General features: G+C 36.3%; 1 protein-coding gene across 1 annotated transcript in view; it reads left to right on the top strand.

Moving 5' to 3' along the window:
• LOC150075234 (myosin-2 essential light chain-like) overlaps positions 1-12,974 on the top strand; it is a 78,919-nt gene that overhangs the window by 5,681 nt on the left and 60,264 nt on the right. Inside the window, exon 2 of the mRNA XM_090388305.1 lies at positions 9,565-9,592. Within this exon, the coding sequence (XP_090244431.1) occupies positions 9,565-9,592 (28 nt within the window). The remainder of the gene's footprint in view (positions 1-9,564; positions 9,593-12,974) is intronic.

Raw genomic sequence — 12,974 nt, 5'->3', positions numbered from 1 at the left:
GAAAAAACTGACTCGAGTAAATAATACAAAGGTCTTTGAGATAACAGAAGAGGAGAAAAAGCAGTATGTACTGGAACTTAAGAACAAGTATGAGCTTCTGCAGACTGCTGAGGACCAAGATATCGACGAGGAATATTACAACTTTTTGAAAGTGATAAAGCCCAAGAAACCTATAGGGAAACAGAAATCCAAAGAAGAAAAAATTAGTCAAGAAACACTTGTCATGATGAACCAAAGACGACAAATGAAGAGCAAGAAAAACACTGACAGGGAGAAAATTGAGTATACTGAGTTATGCAAAGCCATTAGAAAGAGACTCAGAGAGGACATAAGAAGATTTAACACAAGAAAAGTAGAACAAGCATTAAGGGAAAACAAAGGATTTAAATCAGCAGCCATGAGCAGTAATACAGAAAGATAAATGATACTGAAACTGAAGAATAGCGATGGTGTACTTATAAACAGCAGAGAAGGCATAATTCAAATAGCAGAAGACTACTATAGAGAATTATACAAGGAGCGAGGGAATGATACCAGCAGTGGGGAAGATGGATTGCAAAGTAGCAACACATACAACATACCCGATATTCTTCCTGATGAGGCAGAACATGCATTGAAGAAAATGAAGAATCGGAAAGCCCCGGGGGAAGATGAAGTTACTGTAGAGTTGTTAAAATTGGGGGGAAGAGACATAACACAAAAACTGGCAAGGCTCTTCACAAAGTGCATTAGAAAAGGTGCGATGCCTAAGCAGTGGACTAATGCAATCATAGTTTTGCTGCATAAGAAAGGAGATAAATCAGAAATTGGAAATTATAGACCAATTAGCTTGTTATCCCATATCTACAAGTTTTTCACAAGGGTCATTACTAACGGATTAGAAAGAATACTTGATGAGAATCAACCGAAAGAGCAAGCTGGCTTTAGGACAGGATTCTCAACTATGGATCACCTTCACGTAATATCACAGCTAATGGAGAAAGCAAATGAATATAAAACACCATTATGCCTGGCATTTGTGGATTATGAAAAGGCATTTGACTCCATACAGCATAAGGCAATGTTTCGGGCACTGGAAAGACAAGGCATAGATACTCCATATATTATCATTTTGAAGAAAATATGAGAGTGCTACATCCTTTATTAGACTAGACAAAGACAGTAGCAAATTTAAAATCGAGAAAGGAGTTCGACAAGGAGACACAATATCTCTGAAGCTGTTTACTGCTGCCCTTGAGGAAGCTTTCAAAAGATTAGACTGGTCGCAGAAAGGAGTCAATGTGAATGGAGAGTACCTAAACCATTTACGATTTGCAGATGACATTGTGGTCATAAGCCACGATCCCAAAGAATTAGAGGAAAATCTTAATCAGTTATGCACAGTTAGTAAGGATTTTGGACTAAAGATGAATATGGCTAAAACAAAAGTAATGATGAACAAGTATGCCACGGAAAGGGAAATAATGATTGAAGGAGCCGTAATTGAAAAGGTGGAGTCATATACTTATCTGGGACAAGTTATTAGCTGTAATAATGATAAATGGCTGGAAGTCAAGAGAAGAATAAATTTTAGATGGATAGCATTCAGGAAATATAGTCACATACTGAAGAGCAATATCCCAGTTTGTCTGAAACGTAAAACGAAATAATGAATCAATGTATACTCCCCACCATGACTTATGGAAGTGAAACTTGGGCACTCACCAAAAGAATGGAAGAGAAGCTAAGAACTACACAGCGAAGAATGGAACGAATTATATTGGGAATCAGATTGTTAGATAAGAAGAGAAACACATGGATTAGGCAGCAAACTCAAGTAAAGGATATTCTTATCAAAACTAAAGAACTAAAATGGTCTTGGGCAGGACACATAGCTCGAAGACATGATGACAGATGGACTAAGAAAATAACAGAATGGTACCCAAGAGGAGCTAGAAGAAAACCTGGAAGACAAAGGCAGAGATGGATAGATGAAATTCATGAGTTTTTGAGTAGTAAATGGATGGCCAGTGCTCAAAACAGAAGGAACTGGAAAGTTGCTGGAAAGGCCTTCATCCTGCAGTGGATTGAAAATGGCTGATGATGATGACCTTGTCTACCCACTTGCAGCAGCCCTGGGTAGTGCATTCAATAGCATTAGCATTGGCATATGATGCAAGAAAGCAAGCTTATTCAGCATCAGCCAAAAAAACAAAAAAAAAAAAAAAACAACCACTACTCCCATTTCACCCCTCCATTCGTTCGAAATACCTGTCCAGCTGAGCCTTAAATTTGTTTAGGCTATCAACTTCAACAACAAGCGATGGAAGTCTATTCCACAAACCAACTGCCCGCTGGCTAAAGGCAAATTTCCGCACATCTATCCGACATCCGTCCTTCCTCAATTTGAATTTATGCCCTCTCAGGTGATTATTCTGAGCAAGAGGAAGAATCCCATCGGCATTGAGCATGCTCAAGCCATTCAAAGCCTTATACACCTCGCCGATGCCTAGTCTCCAGGCTCTGTAATTTGCAAAACTTAAGCCTTTCTTCATAAGAGCAACCCTTTGTTCCATTCACTAATCTTGTTGCCCTTCTCTGTACTCGTTCCAGCAGCTCTACATCCTTCTTGAAATGAGGCCTCCAGACCTGTATACAGTACTCAAGGTGTGGCCTGACCAATGCCTTATACAAGGGAATAATCACATCCCTATCCCTGCTAGAAAAATTCCTGTATATCATTGACAAGACACCATGAGCTACTCTTGCAGCTCGTCTGCACTGCTCAGAGAACTTCATATCTGCCTGCACAATTACCCCCAGGTCCTTTTCATTCTCTGCCACTGTCAGCGTAGTACCACAGAGTTGATACGTTGATCTGGGGTTACTGTTTCCCATATGTAGTACTTTACATTTGTCAATGTTAAACTTCATTTGCCACCTCTCAGCCCATCTGCTCAACCTTTCCAGATCCTGTTGCAGCAGCATAGTATCAGTAGTGTCCTTAACAACCCTGCCAACCTTTGTATCGTCTGCAAACTTGGACATTAAGCCTGATACACCATCATCAATATCATTTATAAATACAGAAAACAACAATGGACCCAACACTGAACCCTGAGGAACTCCACTAATAACATTAGTCCACGTTGAGCAGTGTCCATTGATTACCACTCTCTGTCTTCTGCCACTCAACCATCCCTTTATCCATAGCAGCAATTTGCCTCCAATGCCACACTTCTCCAATTTGTGCAGCAGTCTTCCATACGCAACAGTATCAAAAGCCTTTCTAAGATCCAAATATATAATATCAAAGTTATTCCCTGCATCCAGTTCTTTTGTGACTACATCATAGTATCCAATCAAATTGGTCAGACAAGACCTGCCCTTAACAAACCCATGCTGTGTCTGAGCTATAACTGAATTCTTGTCCAGATGATCCTGCAGTGCTTCTTTAACCAGTGCCTCCATTAATTTTCCTGGAACTGAAGTTAAACTAACAGGTCTATAATTACTTGTGTCAGCCTTTGATCCTCCTTTGTGAATTGGGGTTACATTCGCACATCTCCAGTCCATGGGTACCTCCCCCGAGTCCAAAGAAGCTCTCATAATTATGGCTAGGGGTTTGCTTACTTCCTTTTCTGCCTCCTTTAATATAACTGGATAGATCCCATCCACCCCGGGTGCCTTTTTTATGTTTATCCTCAACAATTTCTCCTCCACTTTCCTCTCAGTTATTAGAAAATCATCTAGCTCACTGCCCATGTTTACTTCACCTACGACATTCCCCTTCCTGAATAACTCCTCATGTGTGAATGTAGATGCAAAATACTCGTTTAGATTGTTAGCCACCTGAGCTGGATCCTCAACTGTTGAACCATCAACATGCAGTGGACCAATCTGATTCATCCCCTTCCTTCTAGAGTTTACATAAGTAAAGAACTCTTTGCTGTTTTTCTTTGCATCCTTTGCCAAAGATTTCTCATAATCTGCCTTTGCCTGCCTAATCTCCTTTGTGACTTGGTTACAGACCAACTTATATCTATCATAGGCTTCTTATGTCACCCATTAATTTGTATGTATCCCATGCATTTTTCTTCTCTGCCATATGTCTCATTAGTTCATCTGACAACCATTTAGGCCTGAACCTTGAATAATATTTCTTGTTCAATAAGACCAAGTAGCTGGAAAGGTTTGGTCACAATGCTGTTTATGTGAACTGATGGATGAAGATCATGATGCAAAGTAATGGCAAGATCTCTGAAGTAGCTAACAACTCTAACTTCTTCCTGATCAGTATAATAATTCAAAAGTATTAAGGGTTTAAGCCAGCATAAAGAAGCTTGCAATTACTTGTATTTAAAGACATTGTTTTCATTGAGCCAATAGGAGATAATTCTAGACAAGACTATAAAATGTGAACATTGGAGACTGAATTGATAGTCTTATGGACTTTGAAGGTCATTAGTAAACATTTTATATCAAAAGTTTGGAATGACGTTTCAAGGTTATTGAAATACATAATGAACAGAAGAGTTTTGTGGCCCTCTGTAAGAGGGGGGAAAAACAGTGAAGGAATGAAGCCCCTTTGAGAACAACCTTTGCTGATCTGTTAGTTAACATCTGAATTATACAGTCAAGTAAAGATGGTAGCACATAGTACTTTTGAATGAAGAAGCACTTTAGGCAGAGTCAAAAGCTTTAGCAATGTCTAAGAATATACAATCGATCTTATGACTGTTATCCAAATTTCACAGATGAAGTGTGAAAATAAGTCCAAATTGGAGCAGGTTATGCACTATTACTATAGAATATAAACCTGAATTTGATATTTGTCAATAAAAGGGTGGATGTATGCACTCAAATTCTTGAAGGAGAATTTCTGCGCCAAAATGTCAATAGCTGAGATAGGTCAGTAATTACAGGGGGGTCAGATTTATCTCCATGATTTTTGAAAGTAGGAAGTGTGATCTTTTGAAAGCATTAGGTTAAACACCAAAGGAAATGCAGAAATTGAATAAATTAGTAACAATGGCCACTAATGTATTTCTGGCGTTTTGAACAAGGTCTGGAGACCTCATTTTAAAAAAGTTGTGGATCTCTTAGAGTGGGTGCAGAGGAAAGCAACCAGATCACTCAAGAAAACAAAGGGGTACTTTTATCACAAGATTTCAGTTCTTCAAATTGCAGTGTCTGGGAACTAGACATTTGCAATGAGACCTGATTGATGCATTTAAGACTTAAATTGATTGAGTAAACTTAATGAGGGTGGTATTCTAACTGAGGCCCCCCCACACACAAGGCAACAAACTGAAATCGAAAATGGATGGTTGCAGGATAGATGTGCAAAAATTTGCAATCAGCTAGAGTTGACTATTGGAATAAACTACCATCAGATAGTTTGAATAAATTTAAGGAAGAGCCAGACATTTACTAGGTGGATGGACGGACGAGGTGGGTAGTGGGTTTTTTTGGCTGATGCCATATAATTTTGCATCATTTGCCAGTACTATTACTACCAATTTTTCTTAAACACTGTGGTAGTCCATGATTTGCAGCAATATAGTCTTTTACCTTAGAGATAGTAGTTAAAATATCATCAGGCTGAAGTTAAAATGAACTTCGAGAATCCTGTATGTCAACATTGGTTAAGAACACTACCACAATTCAGGAAAGAAGCTGAAAAAAAACTGACACTAAAAGATTTGCCTTTTTGGTAGAAGAGAGCAAGAAAAGCAAGTCTTCAAAAAGAGTAGGTATATATTTCGATTTAATCAGGCTTTTTACAAACATCAGAAAAGTTTGTATTGGAGTCATGTATAGCATATTCAGTGGATCTGAGATGTTGAGTAGTAGTAGTGGCATGTGATGCAAGAAAGCAAGTGTATGAGCTTATGCAGCATCAGCCAAAAAAAAAAAAAAAAAAATCACACCATTCGCTCCAAATGCCTGTCCAGTTCCTCCTTAAATTTATTTAACCTATCAACTTCCACAATGACAGATGGAAGTTTGTTCCAGCAGTTAACCATCCGCTGGCTAGAGGCAAATTTCCGCACATCTATGCTACATCTGTCCTTTCTTAATTTGAATTTATGCTCCCTTAGGTTCGTAATCTGAACAAGTGGAAGGATCCCATCAGAATTCAGTGTGCTCAATCCATTCAAGGCCTTATACACCTCAATCAGATCACCATGCAGTTCCCTAGTCTCCAGCCACTGCAATTTTCAGAACTTAAGCCTCTCTTGGTAAGGGATTCCCTTCAATTATCCTCACCAATCTTGTTGCCCTTCTCTGTACACTCTCAAGCAAATCTACATCCTTCCTAAAATGAGGCCTCCAGACCTGTACGCAGTATTCAAGGCGTGGCCTGACCATTGCCTTATGCAGAGGGACAATCACCCCCTTTTCCCTGCTAGCAAAATTCCTATATATCATTGACAAAACCCCATGACCATCCCTGGCAGTCTGTCTGCATTGCTCAGAAAACTTCATATCTGACTGCACAATTACTCCCAGGTCTTTCATTTTCTACCACCTTAAGTGTAGTACCACACAGTTGGTAAGTTTCTCTGGGGTTACTTCTACCCATATGCTGTACTTTGCATTTGTTAAGGTTAAACTTCAGTTGCCACTTCATAGCCCATCTGCCCAAATTATCTAGATCCTGTTGCAGTAGCACACTGCCATTGCTGTCATTAACAACCCTGCCAACCTTTGTATCATCTGCAATCTTCGACATTAAGCCTGATATACCTTCATCAATATCATTGATAAATATACAAAGTGAGAATTGGTTAATTTTTTTAATCTCATGTCTGATATCCAAGAAAGCTGCATGCAATAACTGATTATGATTCTTAATGAAATGCTTGTGTAAGAGATTTTTGGAATGGATCATAGTAATGAGCTGGTTATGCTTATAACACTTCCCTACTTACACTAGTCTTTTGGGGCTAGTTGCTGTGAAAGCATTATAATGTTAGTTTATATATACATACTTTTAAAAGAATTAAAGGCCTTTCAAGCAGTGTTATAGCAAGATAATACACAATCCTGCTTGCTACAGGATTTGCCATATACTTCCTATATGACATGGATATCCTGCCCTGAATTTCCATTCAGAATGTGTGGAGAACCTTGTTGGGTAAATCAGTTGGTCACCTATATGTTGAGTAAAAATTTGATAAAATATATACTGTCATTTCCATATTTCTTTCTTTGTTGTATTCATGATGCCTCTGTGCACCTTATTTGTCTCCAATAATTTTGCGGTGTTTGCAGTTTCAGTGTTTTTTTTTTTTTTTTTTTTTTTTGTTATTCCAAAACAAAAATGATTTTTAAATTGTTTTCTTTGCAGGTGTTGTCCATTCAAAAATAAACTATTCACACACTTTGTACACCCTAATAAATAATTTTAATAAACGAGCATTACATTACAAACCCTTTACCGTGTTCTTGTTCACATGCATAAAGAGTAAGCAGTTAGAGAAAGGCCAATTTATGATCATTGTTCTGACTTATGCATGTGAATCAGAACCCAGTAAAGGATTTGTAGCAAAATGCTTTTTTAATAAAATTATTTATCATGGTGCACAAAATATAGATAAAGCTATGGATAAAGGGTTGGTTGAGGGGGAGAAGACAGAGAGTGGTAATCAATGGACATTGCTCATCATGGACTAATGTTATTAGTGGAGTCCCTCAGGGCTCAGTGTTGGGTCCATTATTGTTTTCTGTATTTATAAATGATATTGATGATGGTATATCAAGCTTAATGTCCAAGTTTGCAGACGATACAAAGGTTGGCAGGGTTGTCAAGGACACTACTGACACTATGCTGCTGCAACAGGATCTGGAAAGGTTGAGCAGATGGGCTGAGAGGTGGCAAATGAAGTTTAACATTGACAAATGTAAAGTACTACACATGGGAAACAGCAACCCCAGAGCAACGTATCAACTCTGTGGTACTACACTGACAGTGGTAGAGAATGAAAGGGACTTGGGGGTGGTTGTGCAGGCAGATATGAAGTTCTCTGAGCAGTGCAGACGAGCTGCAAGAGTAGCTCATGGAGTATTGTCAATGATATACAGGAATTTTTCCAGCAGGGATAAGGAGGTGATTATTCCATTGTATAAGGCAATGGTCAGGCCACACCTAGAGTACTGTATACAGGTCTGGAGGCCTCATTTCAAGAAGGATGTAGAGCTGCTGGAACGAGTACAGAGAAGGGCAACAAGATTAGTGAATGGAACAAAGGGGTGCTCTTACGAAGAAAGGCTTAAGTTTTGCAAATTACAGTGTCTGGAGACTAGGCACCAGCGAGGTGATCTGATAGAGGTGTATAAAGCCTTGAATGGTTTAAGCATGCTCAATGCTGATGGGATTCTTCCTCTAGCTCAGAAAAATCACCTGAGAGGGCATAAATTCAAATTGAGGAAAGACAGATGTAGGATAGACATGCGGAAATTTGCCTTTTAGCCAGCGGGTGGTTGGTTGGTGGAACAGACTTCCATCCCTTGTGGTGGAGGTTGATAGCCTAAATAAGTTTAAGGCTCAGCTGGACAGGTATTTTGAACGAACAGAGGGGTGAAGTGGAAGTGGGGTTTTTTTTTTTTTTTTTTTGGCTGATGCTGCATAAGCTTGCTTTCTTGCATCAAATGCCTCTACTAATGCTAAATACATGAATAGTTTATTTCTGCACAAAAATGATTATTGTCACATTATATTTACTCTGAATTACACAAACTTTAAGGTTGTTGCAAAATTAGTTTATTAATTCCCCAAAATTATTATTATTAGCCATAAGGTGCAAGAGAGAGAGAGAGAGAGAGAGAGAGAGAGAGAGTCACCAAGAAAAAGAATGATGATATCTGGCTCAGAACCTTGGGTATGCCAAGCCCATACCCACTCCTGGATGTGAGCCCCTGGGGTTAAATGATGAAAACGGGAGGGGGGGGGATGGTTTATTTTCCCATTTTGGAGACTGCCATTTCCAAAATTTTGGGTTTTTTTTTGCTTCCTTCAAAAATTTAAAATCAAAGGTTTACTACTTATGAAAAGTATCTTTAAATTATTACTTTTATTTTGCATTTTTAACATACCTAAGACATTTAAATAATGTCTGAGGTCTGTTTTCATAGGCATTAACTATAATTGTTTAAATTTCAAATTTGAGTTTTTAATTGTTTCACTGTGTTAAACTTGGTATTGCCTTGAATTATTTAGCTGTTAAAAATATGATTTATTCTCACTCCTTATGCATATATGCCTACTTTAAAATTTAACTGTAATTTTTAAAAAATTACATTGCCCTCTAGAACTAAATTACTCTCTAGAACTACCTACCTCTATCAGCAAATATTTTTTTAAATAATATTTGCAATGTGATAAAATTAGTTATCAGTATAGTATGGAAATATGTACAAAAATCAGTATTTTTAGTAAGATGTCTACTTTTATAATTGAATGGTAGTTGGCTATAATAGAAATTTTTTTTTCTGTAATCAGTGCTGTTTTTGCTCTTTAAGTTGCACATTGCAAAGCTAAATTTTACATTACATTTGCATTATGTATTTATATTTCAGCCCGTTTTCACAGAGGACCAAACAGCAGGTAAATATAAATTTTATGTATCAATAGAAAAGAACATTATGTACTTACAAAAAATCTTTAATTTAGATACCATTTTATGATTTCTGCCCTTCATTCTTTTTATTAGGTAAATTTTACTTGTATATTGAAATTTTGGAACTAACAGGATAAATTAGGGTTATTCTAATAGGTTTTCTTTTATTAATCATGGAACCCAGGTGTTTGTGCAGTGCTTTTTTTTTTTTTTTTTTTTTTTAGTAGAGGTACAGATGTGCTTTCCATTTAAGCAGTGGTGTAAAGTATCTGCTTTATTTTTTGCTGTGTATGTATTATATAATGTTGTTGAAGAGTAACAGGCCCATATCTTCTAGTAAGGAATTCAACACTTCATACTGATAGTTTGCCTATTTATCTATTTTTTTTTTTAATGCTTTGTTATAAAATGTTTTTCCTGAATCATTCCCAGAAGAAGAATGAGAAATGACTGTCATTTTATTATGCTGTGTTTCATTGTACACTAATATTTTTCACTAAAAATTAATTTTTACTGTGGTCACTCTGAAATTATTGGGATAATTTTTTCTCTAATAAAGACAAGAGCTTAATGAAATCATTAAATTGCGAGACTAGTTCTTTTATTATACATTAGAAATTTTTAGCAAATTCAATCTGCAGTTACCTTTCACAGTGGCATTGAAGTTTTTATATGCATGCACTGCTCTCTCTCTCTCTCTCTGTGGCCGTAGTTAATTGATCTGAGATTTACAGATTATTCCAGAAGTCTGGACCCATAAGGGAAAAATACATTATATTCTTAAAGTTAAGCATATTTATAATGCTGGATTTACTATTTCAGAAAAGATCTGATAGTTTGGTATACCAATTAAGAGAAGATAGCACTAGTCTTATTACAAATTTCCAAAGTGAATATGTCAGTTATTACACTTAAAGCCAGGGCCAGGTCATCAGTTCATCAGAAGAGCATTGTAACAGGTAAAATATCTCGGAAGTTTTGTTATGAAAAAAAAAAAAAAAAAAAAAAAAAAAAACTTTGCTATAAATATCCCTACCATTTTGTAAATAAAACATGGTAGTAGCAGTAAGAAATCTCAAAAAAATCATTGAGAAACATTAGCCAAGAAGCAAGAACTAGTTGTATTTCAGTTGCAAGAGAATTTTAGAAGACAAGTAGAATAGTGTGCAGAATTTTTACTGGGTAATGTACTGACAAGGTGCAACTAACATCATTATCTGATAATCTTTAGTAATGAAACATCATTCTATATGACCAAAATAGTTAATAATTACAGTTTTTGATATTGGTATAGTGAGAATCTTAATTAGAAAACAGAAAATGACCCTAAAAGCATAAAAATCATATGCATGTCTATAAGGATGCTTTAATCCGTTTGATCTTTTTAATATGGGTATTCCTTAACTTTGTTGATCTGTACTTAAGTCCAAGAGTAGGAAACTTTGCTTTTCTTCAGCTTCAGGTCAGGCCCTTCTGGTCCCTTGCTAAAGTCATTAGCTGCGATTTCTGTAAATTAATATGTTCACTTCTATTATATTCTGAAGATTCAGGTGGCTCTTCATCTAAAGATAAAAGTTCACTTATTGGTATCTTACATACCTCTAGCCCTTGCATTGTTGATCATAGTAAACTAACTCCCTAGCATCCCTGTCTTAGGCTAAGCCCGGGGCTCATGAACCACCATAGATCTCTAGTTTCTGTTCATGACATGGGGAGTCAGGCCAGAGAGTCCTGAATTATTACTAGCTAGGCCATCACTGAGGTTCCCAGGGAGGACACAAAGGGTGTGTGTGTGTGTGTGTGGTAAGGCGGCCCCTAAAGTTTAGTTTGTTCATCTCTGCCAGGGCTAGATTAAGGATGGAATGAGCCCCAGCCACATTTAAATTTGAGGTACCTTTAATATATATATATATTATACAAATACTACATAGGTTTTTATATTTGTATTATGAATAATCTTGATAAAAATCTAAACTAAGGTCAAAAATGTTTTGTTTTTTAACTTGAAAAATAAAGTAATAATAAAAAAGTATAAGAATATAGTCGACCTCCCTATAATAAACTTCCATATAGTGAATATTTTTGCTTTTCATTGCTCATTACATTGAAAATAGTTTCCATATAACGAACTGATTTCGAGAGACCTGGGTACGCATTGTTCGCACTTCTGGCCTTTAGGTAACAAAGCTGATGCTGTAGAAAGCACGGATTAAGAGCTAAAAGGATTAAGCATTAATCCCTTTAGCTTTTAATAGCCAAAGGCTTTAATTCCACGAATTAAGAACTAAACCATTTTTTAAATGCTTGCCAAACAAGACACTGACGATTAAAGGTGATAAATGTTTAGGTGGTAAAAATAGTAAGGAGAGAATTACACTCTTGGTTGCAAATATGGCTGATAATGAAAAACTGAAGCTTTTCATTACCAGAACACTTTCATGTTTAATGTTTAATAATTTTCATTATTAAACGATCCTGATGTTTCAAAAGAGTAAAGTCGTTAGAGTTGAACTACAACAAAAAACCTTGAATGGCAAGCGAAATTTTTGAGCAATGGATTTTAAATTTCAATAGAAAGATGATGAAAGAAAACAGGAAAATCACATTGACTGTCGACAACTGCCCTGCCCACCTTCACTCGGTAATTTCGAAACTTGCAAGTTTGAGGCTTTTTTCTTCTTTCTGAATAATTCATGTTAACTGCAGCCAATGGACCAAGGCATTATCAAGAATTTGAAAATGCACTACCAAAGGCACATACTGAAAAAAAAAATTATACTGAGAATAGAAACCAACCAACCTATAGATTCTGTTATAGATTTGTGGATGTGCATATCAAATTTGGTGAAAATGTGGAGTCTAGATGTGACGGAAACAACGATTAAGAATTGTAAATAACCAAATATTTTAGACATAATTCTGAAAAGTGTACTAATAAATTGTGGGCATCATGTAAGTAGTCATTTCTTAATATGTATGTGTTAATAAATTGTTTTAAAATGTTAGGCAATATATTCAGAATATTCATCTTTTACTATATTCAGAAATATAGTAAAAGATGGGAAAGCCACCTTTTACTATATTTCTAAATTTTCAGTATTTTTCATTGTTGAAAAAGTCATATTTCTTTATAACAATTTCTGTATAATGAATTTTTTCAATGGAACAATCGATTTCGTTATATAGAGGTCCGACTATGTTATTATTATTTTCTTATTTCTCCCTGATTGGGGATTCCACCTTGTGACGGGTATTGCTACCAAGGACATCGGATGGTTTTATTATTATTATTATTATTGGAAATTTTTATCACTACTTTAGAAAATATTTACATTGAAAATGATGCCCCTCTCTTTGGGTGGACCAATG

The sequence above is a fragment of the Mastigoproctus giganteus genome, chromosome 14, assembly GCF_048544385.1.
Source record: "Mastigoproctus giganteus isolate SK-2022 chromosome 14, ASM4854438v1, whole genome shotgun sequence".
In the NCBI taxonomy this organism is placed as follows: domain Eukaryota; kingdom Metazoa; phylum Arthropoda; class Arachnida; order Uropygi; family Thelyphonidae; genus Mastigoproctus; species Mastigoproctus giganteus.
Note: the sequence above shows the minus strand (reverse complement) of the source record. Positions and strands in the feature narration are given on the sequence as shown.